The 23100-nt window shown below is 43.6% G+C and overlaps 1 protein-coding gene and 1 long non-coding RNA gene across 5 annotated transcripts in view; one reads left to right on the forward strand and one right to left on the reverse strand.

Annotated features, from left to right (window-relative positions):
* The window catches only part of THRAP3 (thyroid hormone receptor associated protein 3), a 43701-nt gene extending 28155 nt beyond the window's left edge, over positions 1-15546 (forward strand). For 3 of the 4 annotated variants that reach the window (XM_081870374.1, XM_081870375.1, XM_081870376.1), the window contains 8 exons: positions 2135-2887; positions 5133-5305; positions 6903-7008; positions 8257-8341; positions 10927-11108; positions 12670-12862; positions 13658-13822; positions 14165-15546. In XM_081870374.1, coding sequence (XP_081726500.1) covers positions 2135-2887; positions 5133-5305; positions 6903-7008; positions 8257-8341; positions 10927-11108; positions 12670-12862; positions 13658-13822; positions 14165-14386 — 1879 coding nt within the window. In that variant the 3' untranslated portion in view covers positions 14387-15546. The remainder of the gene's footprint in view (positions 1-2134; positions 2888-5132; positions 5306-6902; positions 7009-8256; positions 8342-10926; positions 11109-12669; positions 12863-13657; positions 13823-14164) is intronic. The other variant, XM_081870377.1, reaches the window with a different exon arrangement.
* On the reverse strand, positions 5312-23097 carry LOC309346587. The gene is made up of 3 exons (XR_014158693.1): positions 23027-23097; positions 15816-15967; positions 5312-6559 (listed from the first exon to the last, which is right to left on the reverse strand). It is a non-coding gene; the product is annotated as an uncharacterized lncRNA (long non-coding RNA).
* Between the last annotated feature and the right edge of the window lie 3 nt (positions 23098-23100).

Below are 23100 nucleotides of genomic sequence, written 5' to 3' on the forward strand. Positions count from 1 at the left end.
AATGTTTCAAACACAAAAATAAAGCAGCAAAAGTAATGTCATGTTAAAAACCTTGGCAATCAAATAAATTCAAGGTGCACAGTTGAGTAGCTTGGTAGACATTCCTGAAGAGGATAATTCATAATATAGATGTGTCACCTCCCTGAAAAGTGTTTGCTCCCTGGCAGATCTTGCATTCTGTACAGAAGGAACACAAGAGTTGCAGCCAATACAAGAAAGAATTGACCTTTCCATTTTGCGTGTAACTGGTTTCTAGTCTGCAAGTAGGAAGCTGAATTATCTCCCCAGAAAGCATGCATATACCTCTAGGAATTTGTCTTCCTTTTACTGTACTTAGTGTACAGCACTAGTGGTCGCGTGTAAATAACTTATGGCTACTAACCATGGTAGCCAAAACTGCAGACTCGTTTTGGATGACCAGAGGATAGGTGCTTTTGGGATTGGAACTCATTATCATGATGAAATTTCTGTTAAACAGTAGGAGTTAGACCTTCACTCTGCATGGCAGTTATTGTTTTCTTACAGAAATGAAACTGCTGCTATAAAATTGTAGTAGTACGTATGGAATAGAGCTTGGTAGCTTTTGTAATGACAGTTGCCCCTTTATATACCAAATTCATTTTTATATAAGATGCAGAATCAGATCTAGCTCTGAGATTGTGTTAAGTATTATTACACAGCTGCCTAATATGCTCATTTTAAAAGGATGGTTGCCGCTTATTTCTCTCGGTGTACAGCAGGTGTAAAACCCTTGGATTTTCCCCAAGGGAGTCACAAGCTGGTTTATGGTAAATAATCCAGCACAGTTACATACAAAAGCATTTTTAAAAAGCATTAATCAATAAATACCTTTTCAGTAAAAAAGAAAGTAAGTTGTTTTTAAGTTCTCCCAGTGTGTTCGAGAGGCAGTTTGTAGAACTGAGATTTGGGCATAGGTTTTGCTGTTATGTAGAACAGGTGTTTCCTAAACCCTTTTTAGAAGGAGTGGGGGAGAAAATTGTCTCAGATTTCTTGGCACTGGCTTCAGATTTTCAGGAGTCAGCATTAGATGTGTAGGTGTCAAGTCTTGTAAAATATAGTACTTAAAAAACCCAAAAAGCAGATTACCAGGCACCACAAGTGTAAAAATTTAGGAGCAGAAGCCCCACTTTTGGAAATATATGAGAAGACTGTTAAAGAATAGGTACAATGTTTGTCATCCCCTGGAATCTGCTGGTGGGCTCAACTTCCAGCAGATACAGAAAACAGCTGTCATGGAGCCAATTTTTGCATCTAGTAAAACTTATCTAGCACGAAGATAGTTGATAGTAAATGTGCTTTGGGCAGGAACATTGCTTGCATCTTTGCAAATACATTCCCCCCAGGGAGTCACAAACACCAGTTAGTACAAGGAGCATTGTTTTTAGTTGTTTAGTTGATCTCAGCAGCTATACATCCATCTGTTTAAGAAGCGATTGTATTGTTCTCAGATGCTCCACAATGATTTTTCCATTCTCAGTTTTGTTACATCATCAACCAATGTATAGTTTTGAAATTCACCTCCAGTTGTAATTAGAAAATAGAAACTTGCCCATATAGTTTAGATATATGCCAATCATCATCCTGTCAGTTTTAGTTGGGGATTGACCATCTTTATAATATTGCTGAGTATTCGTGTTCCTCCCAGACAATTAAGCACTTCCCCCCACCCGTTAACCTTTTTGCTTTTATTTGTGTTTTGAATTGTCTATAGCTTCCATAGGAGACTTTCCTCCAAAAATTTGAAGTAGCTTTTGAGGCTTTTATTTCCACTGTGTATTACTTAAAAAGCACAGCAATCCAAGGTGAAAATGTTGATGGGTTAATTCTCCACAAACAGGTTTGTAAGTGAATGCACAGGTTGGGTAAGATCTTTTACGTATTTCCTGCCCTCTAGCTATGGCAAGTAGGTTCTTAAATACGATTTTATTGGTTTTACTAAGCTTTGTGTGTCAAGGTTCTGTGACCTGTAGTGAATAGGTGTACTAATTTTAAAGCATTAAGAGTTAGAAAAAAGCTAAATAAAGCTTTGTCTCAGTAACACAGGCATCATTGCTTTATCAGAACTTTACAAGTTCCTGAATTGACTGTCTCTCTCACTTTCTTTTTTAAATAGGTATTTGGAAGAGCAAAAAGCTGAGAATGGGAAAGACAAAGAGCAGAAACTGTCGAACATGGAAAAAGAAAAAATGAAAGAGAAGGGAATTTTCTCTGACCTGGGATTAGCAGATGGTAAAACAAAAACAGATCTGTATGCCTCCAAAGCTGATACAGAAAAGCTGTATCGTGGAAGTCAGTCCCCAAAGCGCTATAAGCTTCGAGATGATTTTGAAAAGAAAATAGCAGAGTTCCACAAGGAGAGCCACTATGGCAAAGAGGAGGCAGATGAGCCTGAGAAGAAGGTTAAAGGCAAAGGGCGAAAGGAATCCAATTTTGATGAGGATGAGGATGATGAGCCGAAGTTTCTGTCCAAGACGTTGTCTGCTTCCAATAAAAACCAGGAGGAAGATCGATCAGGCAAATGGGAAGGCCTAGTATTTCTGCCTGGAGCCAAAGAGAAGCAGAGGAAAGCTGAGGAGGTGGAGGAGGAGTCCTATGCTGAGCAGACCAAGAAGGAAGAGAGGCAGGTTGCCAAGAGAGCAGAGGCTGGGCACAGAGGCTTTGTTCCAGAGAAGAATTTCCGAGTTACCACTTACAAAGCCAGCCAGGAAAAGAATGCTACATCTCCTCCTCCACGAAAGACTTCAGAGGGCAGAGAGAAGCTGGGCACACGGGGAGAGGGCCTGGCCACTGGCAAGTCTTCCTTTTCCATCACTCGTGAGACCCAAGTCAACCTCCGAATGGATTCTTTTGATGAGGATCTTGCACGGTGAGAGGCTCAGTGTGTCTGCCCCACAGTTGGAATAAAGGGTTAGGGGAAACCTAAATGGGAATATTGCTCTGTACTGTGTACAGCAGTTCTCCAAAGAGAGTAAGCAAGCAGTCTAGTCTGCCCACTGGTTTTTATTATTTGGAACATATGGGTGGATAACAGAGCCCAGAGATTCTCTTTTTTAATGTCAATGTGCCAGAGTTTCTCACTTGCCATGGCTGCAAATGAGTGAGCATCATGCTGGTGTATGCTTCCCATTAGGCCCAAGCCAAAGAGCATGGTTTGCTCCTCCCTAGCAGGCCAGTTGGTAAGCCAACAACAAACGATGTCTTAAGGTTGGCTAGCAATCATGACTCCTTAGGGAACAACAAACCACAATCCTGGGTTCAGATGTAACAGGAAGCCAAAGCTTCATGGTTTGTTTCTCCTTCTCAAGCTAACAGAGAAGCAAAGCGGGAGGCATTGGCAGCATGTACCAGCACACTGCTTATTCACAATAAACCACAATATGCCAGAAACACCAGTTTATCATTATGCAAATGCAGCTATTGCCTAATCCCAATTTTTTTTTGGCAGTGGAGTGACAGGGAGAACCAGAGCATATGTCTCTGTAAAGGACCAAAAAGAAGAGCAGATCACAAAAAGCTTGCAGAAAAGGGGTGCTAGTCAAGGGGTGATATTCAGCTGCATTTTACTCAGAATAGACCAGAACAGTAAGTTACGTCCATGCATTTCAGTGGGTCTGCTTTGAGTCAAACTTAGTTGAATACCACCCTAGCTTTCAGGTAGAACAAGCCATATAACTACTACTACTACTACTACTACTACTACTACTACTACTACTAATTTTATTATTTGTACCCAGCCACTCTGCACCTCCCTTCTGTTCTGAGCAGATGGGAGGGTGGATGTCCAGTCCTGACATCCATTGAAATGTGGCCATATTTAAAGACATGTGCTCAGTGCAGGAGAGACTGAGCCTGTGAAACACAAACTTGAGCAAGAACAGCTAACAGTCTCTTGTGTATTGTGGTTTTTTCAAAGGATATTTGCTGAGAGCTTTCATGGGTACCATAGGAGGTACGGATTAGCACACTGGCATGTGTGGACACCATGTTACCAACCCTTGCCCTAATTAATAAAGTCCAAGCAGGCGAGCCAATCTACAGCAGAAAACAGCCCACCACCTTCCCAAGCCCTAAATACACTTTTGAAGCATGAGCAAAAGACATCCGAAAGGACACTTTGTTGGGCACGACTTCATGGTGCACATCATCACTCCTGCTGATAGCCATGGTAGTTCCAATGCCTGTAGAGAAATAATGCAGGGATGGACAGAGGAACATATGTGAACATGCAAATAAAACCTTGGAATAGAGAGTTTTATCCAACTTAGTTATACTCCGAGTAGACCCATTTGAAATTAATAGCCCTAAGTTATGTCTAGTGTTTTCAGTGCATCTGCTCTTGAGTAAAACATTGCTCCTAAATTGATCATGAAGTGCCTTCAGTGACAAGTCTTTGAATTGAACATGTTGCTCCCAGGCCAACTGTCTGTTCACCGGCCTCCCACAAATGAATTCACACAATCTTGTCCCCCATAATCCAGAGAGTTGGTGCGCTGCAAAAAAGGAAAAGATGCTTGACAATCATTGAAGTGAAACACAGCTAATAAGCTTGCATAGCTAGACAATGGTGTATTTTATTCCTCATACTGTTGGCTGTTGCTATTGATTTACTTGTGGCATTGTAGAGACTAACAATTTTTTTGCTGATAGGAGCTTCTGTGGACTGAAACTCTGTCCATCCAGACCAAGATGTACATAATCTGCTTCACCTCAAGAGTTCCTTGGGCCACCACCCTCTTTCTTAGTTGCTTAGCTGTCACAGTATAGTGGAACCTCAGTTGTTGAATGTAATCTGTTCTGGAAGACCATTTGACATCTGAAACGTTCGACAACCGAGGCACAATGGGCAGCCGCCAAAATCCATTGAAAAAATGGAGAAATGAGCCCCAGAAGCCGTTCAACTTTCGAGGCGTGTTTGAAAATGGAAGCATTCACTTCCAGGTTTCGGCATTTGAAAGCCGACATGTTTGACTTCCAAAGCGTTTGACAACCAAGGTTCCACTGTACCTTCTTGTTTTGTTCACTATGCCAGACAAACAAAACCACCTCTCTGGAAGTAGTTGCTTTTGGAGGTCATAACAATTAATGAGAATATCTTTGTGTTTCTCCACCAGCCCAAGCGGGATTTTGGCACAGGAGCGCAAACTCTGCCGTGATCTGGTGCACAGCAACAAAAAGGAGCAGGAGTTTCGCTCCATTTTCCATCACATCCAGTCCGCCCAGTCTCAGCGGAGTCCCTCGGAGCTCTTTGCTCAGCATATTGTGACCATTGTTCACCATGTGAAAGGTGAGTTGCATTTGAGACTGGTGTTAGTTTATTTATTGCTTTAAAACATTTCCATCCCACCCTTTATCGTACAGAATGATCCCAGAGTGGGTTACAACTGCCAATAAAATACTGAACAAACAGTGAAATGCAGATCATGGAACAAATACTAAAAATATAAAACTTTTGCCAAAGTGTTGCTTAAGGAAAATACAGTTACTCCTGGAGCTGTCCTCTTACTGTAGATCCAAAGAAGGAAAGAGAAGACACTATGCAATCCTGCTTGTTTCGCTGGAGCTCTCTTCCCTCCCCCTGCCCCCTGATGAAGCTTATTCGCTCTTGATTAGTGCTTCATCTTGCCGTTGGAAGGTTTTCCAGTTGGGAAGAGTGAGAAATCTATTTAAAAAATTCTTGTCTCCATTTCACCTCTTTGTTTTATTTTCATTTTGGTCCTTCTGAGCTGTTCTGGTTTATGTGGGCTAAGTGGCTAATTGGCAGCCCCCTTCATTTTCTCTTTCCCCTGGTTACACTACCGATAGGGGCATGGTAAAAGTTTTATCTACAGCTTTACTCATAAGGGAAAGAAAAGTTTTAAAGCAAGAGTTCACAACTGAATGCCCAAATTCTTTCTTTGGGTTTTTACGTACAATGCTTCAGCTGTGCTTGAAAATATGTGATCGGAAACTTCAAGTGGCAACAACGGTATTAGTGTATGTGGAAAAAATAGACATTCTTCCCATACAAGTTGTCTATTGGAGAAGTTGAGCTTAATTAACAGTATGGAGTTTCTCAGGAAAAAGGGCAGCATGTGGTGTGTGCATTCCTTTCCATTTAGTGTCCATCTCTTCTCCCAAGCAGTCTGCTTTACCTGAATATCTAAGAGCAGGATGGGTATTTGAGATGGGGATAAATACTAAGGTACCCTTTTGATATTCCGTAGACTCCTAGCCCACCTGATACTTCCCCTCCCTCCGAAAAAATTAGATGGATACCCAGCCAGGGAAGATGACAATAAAAAGACTGTGTCTCGACTTTGAACATTGGACTATGGTATAAAAAATTGTGGAAGATTGCAATAGCAGAAAAAATAACCCATCTAATCCACATGTGGAAGAGAAAAGAAAAATCTGACTCCTTTCATGATATTTGGCAAAACATTATTACTTTCACAAGTTGGACTATCATGAATATGGTCCCTCTCCAGCCAGTCTTCAGATTTGGAAATCAAGATCAGTTGACACTATGGTTGCAGTAAGACTGTCACTGTAGTTTTTCCTGTACAAAAAGATAAAGGAAAGTATGATGTTAACAATCTGATCAAGCTTGTAGTGCTTTGCTGATCTTCATATGATGTCAGCCTGTATTGGATCTTACACTTAAGACTTATCTGGTGTTTTAATTATTCTTATATGAGTAAAAGCAATTTCTTTTAAAAGTCTGCACTGCTTAACCTGCAGACAGATGGATCCATCTCCTTCCCTCTTTTCTCCTGCCTTCACCTTTATGTTGTTTGCTTCCTGAATCTGTTTCAGACCCTCCTGCAGAAGCCACTTTTATATTGTCCTAAAGTATAGATGCAATGTTAATGATGTGATATTTCCTCACTGCATATCAACAGAGCATCATTTTGGGTCTTCGGGAATGACATTGAATGAGCGCTTTACAAAATACCTAAAACGAGCGGAGCAAGAGTCTGCTAAGAACAAAAGCCCTGAAATCCACAGGTGAGTGCACCTTTGCATGTAATAAAGGCATGGTTTTGGGAGAAAATGTGCACCCTTACCACAAAGAGTCCTCAAATGAATAGGCTTTGGCATAGCTCACCAGCACGAAAGCAGGCAGACTACTAGACAAATCAGACTACTATCTGCCAAGTGTAGAGTTTTGACATGTACTTTTAAAATCCCGATTTAAGAGACTTTTTGAATCGTAGCCATTAAGCAGCATAAATGCTTGCATTTAGCTACTAGGCATTTGCTTGCTTATCATAAGCAAGTGCTTCTCATCCAAGGCAAACTCTGCCTTGTCTTGCCACTGTCTTGGGTGCCTATCCAGGAGAGAAAAAAGGACTTTGATTCAAGCATATCGAATCCACAACAAGAATAAAGTACGGAAATCAATAATTTGCTCCTCATGGTGAGGCAAGGATGTTAGAGACCCAGTCCTTACAACTGAAACTCTTAAGCAGCCATTTTTCTGGGCAGGTGATGCCCACATAATTCAGCTATACTTTCTGATGGCTAGAAGCTTCCTTTTCAAAAAGGAAGCTGAGAGTGGAGACTGAATTCTGAACCTTTTATCCATCGGAGGTTCATTCATTAGAGTGAACAGAGCACTGGCTAACCAACCTCAGTCTGCTCTCAGCCAGCTCCAACCTGCCTGTCTTCCTCTCATTTACAGCTAGTCCAGGGGGTTGCCCTGTCTGTCAGCATCATCCTCCTAAGTCGCTGTGTTGCCCCTTGCAGAACACAGTAGGGAGGTGGATGAGGACAAAGTTGTAATGAATTGTCTCTCCCTGTCATTGGCTCTGGCTCTACCTACTGTTTTGTCTCCCTGCCTTCTGTCCTCCTGGTCCCAAGGGACACCAGCCACCACTGTTGCTATTAGAGTCTGCACGAATAAGTATGGCTTTCAGAGCAAGAAAGAGATAAACAACTCTTCGTTGTATCCATAACTCTTTAAGGTGCCTTAAGGTCCTATATTGTTTATCTTTGAACAAGTCTCTGTCGTAGCTGAGGCTTACCAGCATCAACTTGCCCAAGGCCACTAGGGAGTCTCGTGATGGAACAGGAGATTGAATGTTCTATCCACAAGTCAATTCAGCCCTGAAGTTTTATGTCTGTCATGTGCCATTCCTTACACTATAGAACTAAGGCCTAATTTATACATTCCCTGAATGGCAGAAGGGAAGGGGGGGGGGCATTCCTTGACCTTTTCTTAATCATGCATGCTCTCTTTTTTTTCTTTTTTAGGAGGATAGACATTTCTCCCAGTTCCTTTAGAAAACATGGATTCTCACAAGAGGAAATCAAAAGTTCCAAAGAATCCAGCTACAAGGTGACCTGTTGCTTTGATCTGTAGTGAAACAAAATGTGTGCACTTCGGGCATGAACTTGTTTTTTATAATAAAAAAGTGATATTTTTGTTTAACTTGCTCTCTACTTAAGTTTGTGTTTTTCTTTCAAGGATGGGCATAATTCTAAAAATGAACTACAAAGGGTTAATTTTTATTAAAAAAAATGTATCAACAACCTTTGTGAAGTGGTTAGAAATATGGTAAATGACCCCAAAGTCAATTGAGGTTGAGCTTGAGACAAAAAAAATGGAATTTTGGAAACAAGTGACCTTGATGATGGAAGACTTTTTGTGATATTTTGCTGCTTGTAAGTATGATTAAATCACTTGTATTACCCGTGATATTTCCAACCATGTTTTCAAAAAGACGTGCATGTCAGGAAGAGAGGAAAGTAAATCAAATCCATATCTGAACCAAGCACACAGATATTTTTTCTGCTAATGTGTTTTCTGTTGACTGCCGCTAGTTTATTTTAAAATGCTGCTCAGAATTAAAAACACTCTCTTGGGGGTCTTTAAAACTGTTACAGGCAGCGAAACAATTATATGCCCCTAAGTTTAAAGGAAAAAATGACCATCTTGAGTTGAAGCATTGTCTGTTCACTTTCATACACGTTTGTCCTAATGGTTTTTAGCAATGCTGTTGAAGGGTTTGCTTTCATGTCATACCTGTGTTCTCAGTTTCTCCAAACACACTTGTCGCGTTTGAAAGATACTCGACTGCTGGATTTGATCTCTCTACCACACCATCCGACAGTGAACATGCTTGTGTATGTGAATAGACACATACTTCAGGTTTACAAACAGTCAGGAGCTCCTGAGACGACCTCTTTATAAAATGGAACTATACAAATGGCTACAACAACTGATCTAGGTTCTGCTGATGAATGACATTTGATGATGAAACGAGTTTCCATTCTGGCAATGACAGATCGGCTTTGTTTTATGAGTTGAAAAGAGAGTTCTCCTTCACTTATGGAAGGCAAAAGAACAAATACAGCTCCCACATTCAGCCATGCCAGCTTCTTTATTTTAATCAAAAAGTAGGCTAGAAGCTTGTGTAAGTAAAGTACTTAATAGAGAGCTGCTACCCATTCTTTTTGAGTTAAGGCAAAACTGATGCTCCCACTTTTCCCTGCCCTAGTTATTCCAAAGACTTGTGCTGGACTGAAAGTTACCAAGTTGAAACAAGAAGCTCCACTGATTGACTGTTTCAATAAAAATCAAAGAGACCTGTAACAATTCAGAAATGACTTTGATCCTACTGCTGTTGACTGAAGATTTTCGTTTGCCTGTAGAATTTAATCTTCTCACCACTTTCTCCTGTTCTTAGCCATTTCTTCCCAGATGTGCCACTTAAAGTATCCTAAATAAGGACAGGGATGATGAAATAGTGGGATGAGACATACCTGTGTCTTTTTTGTGTTTTGTTCATGGGAATCTCATTCCGTAAAGTGATCTCCAAGGATATCTTAACTTTTCCAACTACAGCTCCAAGCACACTGTTGATGCTGAATAAATGTTTGCTGTTTATAAGTATTGCTCAGAATAAGTAATATAGATACATTTATCTTGCACAACGTGTTCTGCTGTCAAAGTTCAAGTTCCCCCAAAATTCAGGAGCTTCTCGGCAATGGAGACAGGGAAGGGTGTGTGGAGACTGGATTGTAGCTGAATGGTAGAAGCAGGGAGTTCTGTTTTGCAAGGGGTGGGAGTGTGCAGTGAGCACAGCAGTGCAGAACACCTAAGTTCTAACTCTTGTCCCCTAGAAGCCACGCCAAACTTGGCTCCATTTGGTTGATGAGTCTTCAGCAGCAGGTGTATGTTCAAATCTTTTTTCTGCCATCGTAAGTGTGAGAAACACGATGCCTCGTTTTTGTGCTTACGGTGCACAACTCTGAATTTGAGAGGTTATGCTGATTGAGAGCAAACTATGCAGCAGCCCCTTCAAGACTCATTATGGATCTCTCAACAGCCAGTGGTGATTGGAGGGGGGAGCACACTCAGGAAGCCTGCCTCCCCAAATAACTCCTTCATTGGTTCTCTGGAATGTAGAGAATTGGCTCTATTATGATACTGGAGCTTAGACAGTCTGCACATTTCCCCTTCACTTTCCATAACTGCAGCCAACGTCTCCTGCAGTGAGAGGAGGGGGTGTCCCTTTCCAGGCACAGGGAAGGAATTCTGTTGTTCAGTCAATTCCCTGTAGAGCACAAGAATCTGTCAGAAGAGGAGAATACAGTTCCTAGCTTTGGCATATATAGATCATTGTCCCTTGAGCCTGTTCTTTTTCCTTTGGACATCAAAGGGTCTTGGCTTTGGCACCCAGTTTTGCTCCCTTGATTTGATTAATAATTACTTACGTTTGGCATAGAGAGAAGTGGATGCAGAAAGATTGAAATCTTTTGCGTGGATCTTGTGAAGTCATTCAGTCTGTGTATTAGCACCAGCATAACTTCCCTTGCTTGAGTATTTTTCAGTCCTGAGCAAGGTAAAAAGGGATGTAGTTGTGAAGGAATTGCTTAAGGCTCAGGTGTCAAGTCTTTCCCCTGTTTTTCTCTTTGCAGGCCGAAAGCAAATACAAAGAGGACCCAGTTGACCTGCGCCTTGACATTGAACGGCGTAAAAAACATAAGGAGAAAGATAAGCGAGGCAAGTCGAGGGAATCAGTGGACTCCAGACCCTCAAGTCATTCACGGGAGAGATCAACGGAGAAAACAGAGAGGTCTCATAAAGGGTCCAAAAAGAAGTATGTAGGAGGAGAACATTCTCCACTTCTTCCTTCTTTCCTTCCCTTTTTATTTTAGATGCCACACAGAAGAGTGATAGTGAACTGACATAATGAAACCCCACATGGAAGAAGCTAGCAGGGAAACATTTTCAGCCCAAGGGCTGCATTTCTCAAGAGGAACCTCCCCAGGAGGTGCATGCCAGGGTGGGTGGGGCAGTGGATGCTCAGTAGGATACGTTCCAGAGGTTTCTACAGTCACACGTGCAGTTATCCAGCCTTGCATCCAAGCAAGTAAGAGGTGCTACCACAATTCAAGGGGACATCCCAACCAGGCACAAACACTGAAGGAAGGTGCAGAGCAGAACCAGTACGGGGTGTGGCCTTGTAAAAGTCCCAAGGGCCAGATAGAGAACCCTGGAGTTTCCCCTTCAGCCCCTGAGCCTGAGGTCCTTCCCCTCACTGAGCTAGTTGATGATACTTGCTAGGATGCAGCAGGTGTCAGTGTGGGGCTGTCCTCTTACATAGCACAGGCTTCTGGGGATGTGAAAAGTGCTGTTTTTACATCCAGGCTTGTTAGGCCTCAGCTGTTGGGTCCAGCCACCCCCCTCATGTGCATTGCCTGTGGGCTGTACACTGTACCATAAGGTCTGCAGTAAGTAGGCAAGCTGCTCCAAAAGGGATGCTTGTCCGTCATCACTGATCTTCTCATTGAGCAGTCGCTAATAAGCCTCCAAGGAACTAACCCTACATTTTCCCAGAACACAGTTTGTAGGGTTACTTATTGAAAGGACACAGACAGGCTAGTCTAAGTGCTTTTCAAGTCAATGTATTTTACACTTATTTATTTGTTTATAAAAATATTTAAGTACCACTAATTCATTTTTAAAGTTATAAATGCGCATTTGTGATTGTTAGCTCAGCCTTTCCCCCTAGACTTCAAATGCAACTTCGCTCTTTCAAGCCACGAGGGGTGGGTGTAAGAGAGAGAAGAGCTCTTTGGATCATTGGATGGGGCATGCTAGCATTGCTCAATACTTTCCTGTCTGCATTTCTGAAACTTCCATTTTTACAGCAAATAGCTGTGTGTTTGGGCCACTTTGGGCTGAATGAGGCACTGATCTTGGACACCACTATGCTGCCCAAGCATAATAACAGCGGGTATGAGGTGCATCTCTGTTGCTGGATTGCACTGGAGCCCTAAAGAACAAGAAGCCACTCTAGATAAAGGAGGGGAGACTGTACGCTTGCTTTCATTTTTGCTCTGGAATCTCCCGACACAGAGACCCAAATTAATGATTCTCTTCAGTCATTGAAGAGAGCAGGTTACAAGCAGGGTGGTTGCAGAGGCAGGGAAATCCAGCCTAGTATAATATGTTTAAGTTGAAGAAAGACAGTGGGAGAGTGTGGTAGATCACTGCCAGTTTTTGATATTGGATGGTAGAACTCAGGCTACTTTTGGTTGGACATGCCTGGTATATATCATGTGGTGAAGTTGCGGGGAGAAGAATGACTGACGTTGAGGCAGTAGAGATGTGCCCTCCCCTGACATTCATATATCTTTCTGTTTGCCTCGACTTAGGAAGCACCGGCGTGTGCGGGAGCGATCTAGGTCAAGCTCCTCGTCATCACAGTCTTCCCGCTCCTACAAAGCAGAGGAGTACCCCGAGGAGACTGAAGAGCGAGAGGAGACTGCCCCTGGCTTTGACAAATCCCGCCTTGGGACCAAGGAATTTACGGGCCCAACTGATAGGGGCAGAGCCCGAGGAACCTTTGTAAGTTGTCCTTTTGGAGGGTGTGTGCCCTGGGCCCTTGTTCCAGGGTGATAAGTCAAAATAGTTTTGAATTGTGGCAGAGCTGGAGTGTGGACAGGCACCTCCCAGCTTTTGAAAGGGGTTCAGTGTTAGGTGTTGGCAGCTACCCAGTGTAAGGGAGTCGTTCTTGCTTATAAAATTCGTCTCACCTCTTCCACATATTTACTGAGCACGAACTTCAGGGTCTTTTTCAGAAGAAGTTTCCTATTTGTGGTGAAAGGGCAAACTTTTTTTTTTTTTTTAAACCAATATGATATACGAAAAGCAACAAAACCATAACACTACAGTGCACATCAGTTGCTCAAGGAAGTGTAAGGAGCCACACCCAGAGGATCACATCCAGACCCAAAAATCAGTCAGAATCCGAAGGACAATTTAACCAAGAAGGGGCCTAGCTAATAGGTTGAGCCAAAAGGGTTGGGTTTGTTTTAGTAAATGGGGGTATTATAGCACCTCTCTGCCCAGCTATGTAATGCAAAAAGGGATCCTATGTGCCTACGGATTTGTCATGTTTACTTAGCTATTGGGTCAGTTTTTTTCTGGAAAGACAGTAGCCCACACCTTGAATACAGAAGTGTGATGAGTGTTTCTAGTGATGGGCAATTTCCATTCTATCTGTTGCTAAGAGATAAACGATCAGGTCTGTGTGTGTAGTGCTCCAGAAATCATGACAGGCCATCCCATCCTAGGCAGATCCCCTTTCTTTCTGTTGCTCACTTTTTGACGTTCTCTTTCTTCCTCTGCTCCTGATGACAGCAACAGTTCCGTGCCAGGGGTCGTGGCTGGGGAAGAGGGACCTTCTCTGGCAACAGCAACAACAACAACAGCAGTGGCGGCAGCGGCAGCACCGACTTCCAGAAGCGGAGCAGGGAGGAGGAGTGGGACCCCGAGTACACCCCCAAGAGCAAGAAGTACTACTTGGTATGTGCCCTGGGGGTGAGATGGGCATGTGGCTGTGAGCTGCCTGCACAGAAGTTGTCCCTTCCACCAGGTGACAGGCCCCAAGTTGGTCTTGCCGTCATTGTCTCCTCAGCCATGCAGCAATACTGGAGGGCTTATTCGCAAAATGCAGAGGCTTGGGGGGGGGCATATTCCAGGGTGTTTATCCTCCCCTGTCTGTGTGGGAAATGTAGCAGCGGCCACTGGGGAAAGGAGAGGGAGTGGACAGAGGTGGGGCCTTCTGGTGGGCTATTGAGGAGCTCTGCATTTGTTGACTGACAAATACCTTTTCTTCTTCTTCTTCTTCTTCTTTTCCCTTTGCAGCATGATGACCGTGAGGGCGAAGGGGGTGAGAAATGGGTGAACAGAGGCCGGGGAAGGGGCATCTTCCCCAGAGGGAGGGGCCGTTTCCTGTACCGAAAATCGAGCACCAGCCCCAAATGGGCCCATGACAAGTTTAGTGGTGAGGAGGGAGAGATTGAGGATGATGAGAGCGGGGCTGAGAACAGAGAGGACAAAGAGGCCCTTCAGTCGGTGGCGGAGTAGCAGTCTCGACAAGTGGAAAGAGGGTCCTGAGACCCTGAAGCAGCAACAGCTGTTGGAGGGGGGACTCTGTCAGTCTGGACTGTAATTGATCCTTATTGACTAGTTGAATGTTCTTTTATTTTCTCTTTTTTAATTTCTCAGTGATCTCATGGAGGACAGTGGAGTGAGTTCTGCCCAATACTATTGGCAATCAGTTTTTGTGTGCTCACTCTTTTTAATGTGATGATACATGTGGGAAATTAATTCCCTGCTCTTTGTTTTCCCCCTTTCTTCCTGTTTGTGGATATTCTTTTTTAGAAATTCTTTATTTTAAGCGTTTGCATATATATACATATAAAAACAACACCCCTTAAAATGGTTAACTTCAGAAAGGCGTTTGTGGTTCTTATATATAGAAGAAAAATGCATGTGAATAAACATCTGACTAGAATCTGTTGGGACCAAACTCTGTGGTGTTCTTAATTTAAAGGAACTTTCCCTCTGCTTGAATTTGGAGTCGTTTCTCTTTAAAGAATCGCCTTTTGTTTTTTCCCTTTTTGTGCTGAAGTTCTAAAGTGTAGCATGGCACAGTTGAGGGGGAAGGACCCAAGCTCTCCCCACCACAACCGCCAAAATGCAAAACTGCTCTTGGCTAATGTTAGCAGCATCTTGGTCCGTTCACTCTAGATTTCTTGCATACCTTCTTTGCCTCCAATTGTGAATCTGAACACTATTTTTGGGGTCACATAGTTTTCTAAGAAACTTGTGAATAAACTAGGTTTTAAAAAAGAAAACCAGACATATAGCATGAGAAATGAGGATTTTTTCCAGTATTTTTATTAATCTTTTTATAAAGCAATTTTGACTCACTTCTGTGATGGCCATGGGTAAGTTGCTGACAGTTGGTTTTGTGATTCTCTTCAGCTTTAAATCCGCAGCACTCGAAACATGTCGGGCAGGTGATGTGCTCACTCTCCCAAGCCAGCTACAGAGACTGTAGTTGCCCTATTGAGAAATCTGTCCCCCTGGAAATGAGACTTTGCAGTGCTTCTCTTTGTTCCCCTTTTCCTCTCTGTGCTATAAATAGAGCTCATTTTGTGGGACTGGTGCAGTTCTTGCTTAGCAAAGCCTGCAAGCTTTTGTTTTGACTCCTTGTTCAAATAAAATTACATTGAAATGGACCATGCAGACCTTTTTTTTATTGCTGATTTTATTGAGCCTCCACCCCACTCCCACCCCCACCCCCAAAATATGGTTGCAACATAACCTTACATCAAACAGGGCCAACATGATAATGTTGGGCAAAAGAAAGAAAAAAGAGTTCAAAGCTCCTTAAGGGTAGCAGGAAAATGCTCAACTTGCCACTCTTGATCCCAGTAGCCATATGTTTAACATTGGAAAGAAGTGTGTGCATCCACAGAATGCTGTACATCTGTAGGCCTCTCCCTACCTGGTTGCCCAAGATTCCTAAATGAGTGGAAGAGCCTCCATCCTTTTCTCACCCAAAATGCCTAGCTGATGTGGCCTTGTGAAGCACTTTCTTCCATCTCACATACCCCTGGAATCCCGGGGGGGGGGGGGGGGGGCTTGTTTTGAAGTCTCCTATAGAAAAGAGAGAAAGTGGAGGAGCAAAGTTTTAGAACTGGAGGCTGCATTTGGGTTCTACAGATTCCATTGTAGAAGCCACTGCAACGTGAAGGAGAGAGTGTGACCAGGCAGTGCATGAACAAAAGTGCCTGTAGGCTTTTCTAGATACTGTAATTGGCTTTGATATTTTGTCAGCCCATCAGCTCACATAAGGCAAATTTTAAGGATGGGTCCATGTACGTATTTGGGAGTTTCTTGCTTTGTGGAATATTTCCTTTCTGTGAGACACACCTCTGCACACACAAAAACCCTGAATGACCTGGTCTATAAATTATGCAAATTAAGAAAAAAGGCTTTTGTTTGGGAGGAGTGTGCACTTAAGAGAGAGCTGTTCAAAAGAATTGAGTGGCGTATTAGGTAGATGCAAAGTTTAAACCCTTCGGGAAACGGTGGGGAATATTGGCGAGCCCTGTTCTTTCCAGCAGCTATGCTTTTTCCCCCTTCCAAGTTTTTAATTAAAACACCAGCCAACCTGCCCTGTTGCCTGAGGCCATAATTAGAAGTGAATATAAAAATGTGCTGGCAGTTCTCGGAGCTCCTGTGCTGGGGCACTGTGACGCCTGCTGGGCAAGGCAGGTGCTGCCAAGGAGTCTTCTGGCTCAAGGAGTCTTCTGGCTCAGATCTTTTAGATCAGTGTTTCCCAACCTTGGGCCTCCAGCTGTTTTTGGACTACAATTCCCATCATCCATTGCCACTGGTCTTGCTAGTCAGGGATGATGGGAGTTGTAGTTCAAAAACAGCTGGAGGCACAAGGTTGGGAAACACTGTTTTAGATACTTCATTGCACTTCCATTCATTCTTCCTCTCTCTCCTCTGAGTGGGGGTTTACCCTGGACCCCCTAGGTTGCTGCACAACAAACAGGGATTATGAACATTTCTGTCCAAACAAGTCTTCTGCACCACAGGGGCTCTGGATTGTGTCATGTTGAGGGCAGCTTAACACATTTAAGAAGTGGAAACAGCAATTCTGCAGAAACACAGCTGGTCCCCTGATTTTCTCTGCATGGTGAAGAGAAGATTTCTATCCCCTTCACATGTTACAGGGTCTGTCTACTGTGTTCTCAACACATGAAGTGACTAAAAAAACCACCAGCCTGCGAGTTGTGCTTTATGGGTCTCTGGGTCTTGAAATTTCTTAAATGGCACCATTCCCAGGCTGGACCTTGGATGGCAACCAGATTTGGGTTTACCCTGTCCCACCTTTAAAAATTCAAAGTAGGAGCAGTCCAAAGTTCAAAATGACATGCTTTAGTGGCTTTAAGGCAGCAGGGTGATTTAAAAAACAACAACACTAGAATGGTATTCTTGACCCAGCCCATCTGACCCTGGTAGAAAATGATTAGCATTGGGCTTTTCTGGATCTGGTGAATGATGGCTGCAGACCCTACAAAGAGCTGCTAGAACACCTTTTTGCAGGCCACCCCGATGGTGGATGATTTTGGTCAACCAATATTACTGAGCATGGCAAAGGTGAAAGATGTATTTGAGATTAGAACTAGTACCTTGAACTGTGCTTGACAGCAATTCTACAGAAAACCAGCCTCAGATGCCAGAGCATTTGAGTCATGTTCTAATCAAAAATCCATATTGGGGCAATATCGTTTATTATTTTGAGTTCTCCAAAACTTTACACCAGACTAAATAGGTAGCTAGTTGGTCCTTTGTGTGTCTCAGGTGGGGTGGGGTCCAGAAACCATGATGCAGTAACACTTTAATTACAGTCAGTCAAATTATCACGGGGTTGTGAGCAAGCTTTAGTGTAGAATTCTCCAGCAGCTTGGAGTAAAGTGCACAGCAAAGTGTGGGCAGGAGTTCAACATGATGTAAAAGTCCCTAAAACCTTCAGTGTGTAAGCGTCTTTAAGATGGAATGCAGGAGGAACTGTTCAGGCATAATGAGATCATTAAAATGGGGGAGCAACTTTCCTTGCTGCTTTGTGGCATTAGTCCCGTGGGGATCTTGTACCAAGCAAGACTGATCCATTATTCCTGTACATCACCTCTGGTAGTCTATCTTGAGACTTTTAATTCAGACTTTGGGGCACAGCATACCAAACATCTCCCTTTCCCCTTTAACATCCAACCTGAAAAGGACTTCCAAGAACCAGTAAGGCTTGTTCTTGGCTTTGACATTTAGGTCCTGCTATAAAGGTATTGGGACACTGGTGGTGCTGTGGGTTAAACCACAGAGCCTAGGACTTGCTGATCAGAAAGTCGGCGGTTCGAATCCCCACGATGGGGTGAGCTTCCGTTGCTCAGTCCCTGCTCCTGCCAACCTAGCAGTTCAAAAGCATGTCAAAGTGCAAGTAGATAAATAGGTACCACCCCGGCGGGAAGGTAAACGGTGTTTCCGTGCGCTGCTCTGGTTCGCCAGAAGCGGCTTAGTCATGCTGGCCACATGACCCAGAAGCTGTACGCTGGCTCCCTCGGCCAATAAAGCGAGATGAGCGCCGCAACCCCAGAGTCGGGCACGCCTGGACCTAATGGTCAGGGGTCCCTTTACCTTTATAAAGGTATTACTCTCAAGGTGGCTCAGTTTTTTTACAAAGTCCTTATGATTTGAGGCGCAAAAGGACTGCTTAGATGTAAGAAGGGTGTGGAAGCATTGTTCTAAGGCAGGCTTCCTCAACCTCGGCCTTCCAGATGTTTTTGGCCTACTACTCCCATGATCCCTAGCTAGCAGGACCAGTGGTCAGGGATGCTGGGAATTGTAGTCTCAAAACATCTTGAGAGCCGAGGTTGAGGAAGCCTGTTCTAAGGGTTGAGTTTTCTGGGTGGGACTCTCCCAGGTCTAGGAAACTGGAGCAAAACCTATTCCCTCATCTGTCTCTAAAGGAAACTTTCTTTGGGACTGTCCTTCCATAAATCCCCTGGCCAGGAAGCTAGAAGTTACCTACCTTGAGCAAAAGAATCCTCTGCAGCCTGGTTTCCATCAAATGTGTTGCACTAATGGGTCAGCTGGTTGCCCATTAAATGTTAGGTGCTTATTTTATGGCACTGTAAATTGCCAGAGAACAAACAGGTACTTCTGCTTGTGTGGGGTCAGGCAAAGTTGGGATGACATCATCTCAATAAAAAAGCCTAATTTGTGGGTGGTTGGCTGTGGGGGTGGGGGTGGGGAGGCAAAATGTTCACAATACAGAGTTGCATTCATGTCAACTAACTTACTGTGCATTTAGGTTCCGCGGCTCCAAAGAGATAAAATAGATCTAAGTCTGTACTGGGGCAATACCTTTGTTAGGTCAATCCAAATGGAATAAAACAGTGTGCAAGCTTTTGAGTTCCCTGGAACTCTTTATAAGCCTGGATGCTTAAAGGGAAGCAGGTGTGTGTGTTGGTGTTTAAGAATTAATGTGTTAGGAGCTAGCAAACATTCAAACGAGGTGCTTTCAGGTGCTTGCTAGTTTCATGTTTCACTGCAGCCTCTGATTCTAGAAAGAGCAAGTTCATAATGGCCTAAATGAGGGGGATGCGTCTTCCCAGGAGGCTGTGGTGCAGAATGAAACCGGAAAACACCTAGAAGTGAATGTCACTGGCTCCTTCCCTACTCAATCTTAAAACTCACCAGGTGTAGAGATGTTGTTCTTGGTTTATTTGATTTGTCACCTAATACAAAATCTCTCTATGTGAGTTACACAATTAAAAAGCAGCCACCAACAACAAATTAACAATATCCAAACACACAGAGAGAAACAGCAATTATTATCATAATGCCTCGGAAGTCTGGAAGAAGAGGTACCTCTTAACTTGGTGCTGAAAAGCTGTTAATGTTGGCTTCAGGCAGGACTGACTGGAGAGAGCATTCCACAGACAGGAAACCAGCACTGAAAAGGCCTCCCTTTTTGCTACTCTATTAGAGAGACCACCAGAGAAAGGCCTCAGGTGATGACCACACTGTGCAGGTATGTTTAAGTCAATAGCCTTTTTCTCTTTCCCCTTCAGGTCCCCCCCCCCCCGACATCAACACCACTACTTAACATGACTTTAGGGGTATATGTCAATGTTAAAAAGGAAAGAGGGAGCTATAGTCAATAAATCAAATGTGGCGGTCCTGTAGTCCTCCAGATGTTGCTGGACTGCAACTTCCACCATCCACATCTGCTAGCCATACGGACTGGGGATGATAGGTGTTGTAGTCCAAGACATCTGGAGGACATCAAGCTGGGTTAGGATAGCCCAAGTGAACAAGACACAAATCACCTGGTGCCTAAAAGCTAACAATGAATGTGCAAGGCAGGTCTCCCTTAGGAGGCAGCCCTGTTGTGATGATGCAACGCTAGGAAAGGCTCTCCAGTTATCATTCGCTACCCAGCTGACCACCTATTGTTAGGTTTGGTTCTGTGAAACCTCCATTGCCCCATTAGCTTGATTTGTGATCTAGAACAGCTTTCCCCAACCTGGTGTCCTGCAGGTGTTTTGGACTACAACTTCATTTTGAATGCCTATAATTGTGCTTGGCTGCCTTGGGGCTGGACACTAGATTTTATATACTGGTACGCCTCAGACAGGGTTCTTGTAAGAAGTTAGATTCAGGTGCCAATTGGAAAGACATTATCAGAGTTGTTGCATCTTAATTATGCTAAGTTATTGGACTATTTGAATAAAGCATTCCAGTGTCAATCAAGACACATTTGTTGGGAGCAGGGGGAGGGCATCAAGAAAATTCAACAGCCACAAACAGAGAGGGAACTGAATGCATTGAGGAAATGACATCTTACTGTTATTTTCTTGCATCCTCGGGACAAGTGTGTGTCATTATCTGCCGTCCCAAGACAAGTTCAGTAACCCAATCTGTCACCCAAGTGCTTGGGGAGCGACAGGCCTGGACAAATTCCTCCTGTCCATTATGTTTAGGGCAGGATGTGAACTATTCCAGTCTTGGTCATCTGCAGTGCCGTCACCCAACTTCTATGGACACTCTTTGGGGTCTGAGTAATAAAAGCAGGCTGAGTTTCTGTGTGGGTGTGCCCTGGGAGCTCTTTATGACTTTTTCGTGTCCCATAGATACTCCAGCCAGTTGTTGATGCAAAGAGGGGCTCAAGTGAGGCAGGGACACCAGGCATAAACAGAATTAACTGTCACTTTCTGCTAACTGGAAGAGGATTTTCCCCCAATTGCAGGTATTCAAAAGATCTTGGCCTTCCAGTATTTTGAGTTCTTTAAAGCATCTTTGCTAGAACTGCAAAGGAACCCATAATCATACTATGTAAGTGGTGTTTTTCATCCCAGCTTTACCACCATCTCTGTGTGTAGGTATGGCCTCTAAGCGTATTTTCCAGAGGAAATATGTAAATTGAGAAGTTAAACGTCTGGGACTCCTTGTGTGGGAAGCAACCTGAGGCAGGGTGGGAATTCATTACTGTACAGAGGCAGTCCTCTTCATGAACGCATCCTCTATTTGAAGGGCTGTCTAGTTTCAAGATTTAAAAAAATAATCAGAGAGGAGCACAGGGGCCTTGAGGTTGTGCACATCTCACAGTAAGCAGCACCTGGGCAGCAAACTGAGCAGTGGGTGGAACTATGGTGCAACAACAGTGGAATAGACTGTATTTCTATTTAACTTATAGCAATTGTTTCTAAATATGTATATTAGCATATGCAAATTTGACGCCAGAAAAGGTCCTCTCTTGTCCTTTTTTGTGTGATGTGTTCCTCCTTTTTTTTTTTTTTTTTTTTTGCCAATGCCTGAGTGGCTGTTCCTGAGGTGTGCTGTGCCGCTTGTGAGTGTGTGCAGGGCTGAAATTGGTCTTCAGCGCAGCAATTTCTTCCAGACTTCAGACCAATCAGCTGCTAAAGTTTACTAAACTGTCAGGAGGAGATTCACAAAGCAAAAGTAGCCATTTTGGAACCTAAGAAAACCCCTAAGATCTCTGTGAGGGATGCTTCCAGATCGGTGTTTGATGGTGGATCCTCAAACAAGCAAGTTTTTTTTGTAGTGCCCACATGACATAATCAACATCAAAATCCTGTCTCTTCCCCTCATGATCTGGTTAACCTCTCTTTACATTTCCAGGGAAAATCCAGCGAAGTAAAAAACACTTGCCAGCTACTAGTTTGTGATATCTCAATAACCCATCTGCCAATTAAGCCACACCTGGACCAGAAGCATTCAAGGACCAAGTGAATAAATATAAGAAATAGGGAGCAAACTTTTAGTTGACCTGTAATCAGGCTGGTGGTTAACCAGAGCATGGGGCGGGGGCAGCTGCTGGTTTGTTGCTAAAGCCAGACCATCTGCACTGGCTCTTCAAATGGTGTGTGGGCAAAAGCAGCAGCGCTTTCAAAGACCACCTTTTCATCTGTTCTGTGCAGGATTCAGGTTACACCAAGGGATAATGGAATATCAAAACACACAGCAGCAGATTCCCCCCTTTAAAAAAATAAAAAATAGAATCCATAAGTTCTCTAGATTTGTCTCCAGCAGGAAGTGAAACACCCAGGTTCCTTGTGAAAGATAACAACGAATAAAAATGCGGTGTTTTTGCAAAACTGGAAATCGGTACAGAAGAAAGGAACTCTGACCATGCACAGAGGGCCTATTGAGTAACCACACCCAGCTCCTGAACAGCTGCCAGGTCAAAGGGTGTGACTTCAAGTTGGAACAGAGCTCCAGGGCCTCTTTTTATTTTTGGATATGGCAAATGCTCTGAAGGTACTGAGCCATACTGTACAACAATATTGATACAGCCATTTAATGCTTCTCTGTCAGGCCTTTCCTCTCCTCTTAGTGACATTTAGCGTGTAAGCTGCTCAAGGGGTTTGTCCTTTTAGTTAGGGTATCTTGCCAAGTAGTGGCTCTATATAAATAGTAAGTTACAATGGCAGAGATGCCAATTTTCATACATCCATTTTACACTGAGGCTGAGAAAGATGGTGTGCCTAAGTAAGGCCACTTCCCCCGCTCAGGTGCAACCACCCACACTTCAGGCCTGCACGTCAATGCTTACCTCCCTCCCCATCACAGGTAGGCTCTGCCCATCTATTTGGGGCAAGCAAACCCCCTGGCCCGGCCTACCTGCCCGGTAGCAGCCTGGAGCCCTCCCTGCTCCTTCCTGGGCTCTCTCAGGAACCCGCCTCGCCTGTTTGCCT

The sequence above is a fragment of the Podarcis erhardii genome (assembly GCF_964252035.2).
Source record: "Podarcis erhardii genome assembly, chromosome: 7".
Taxonomy (NCBI): Eukaryota; Metazoa; Chordata; class Lepidosauria; order Squamata; family Lacertidae; genus Podarcis; species Podarcis erhardii.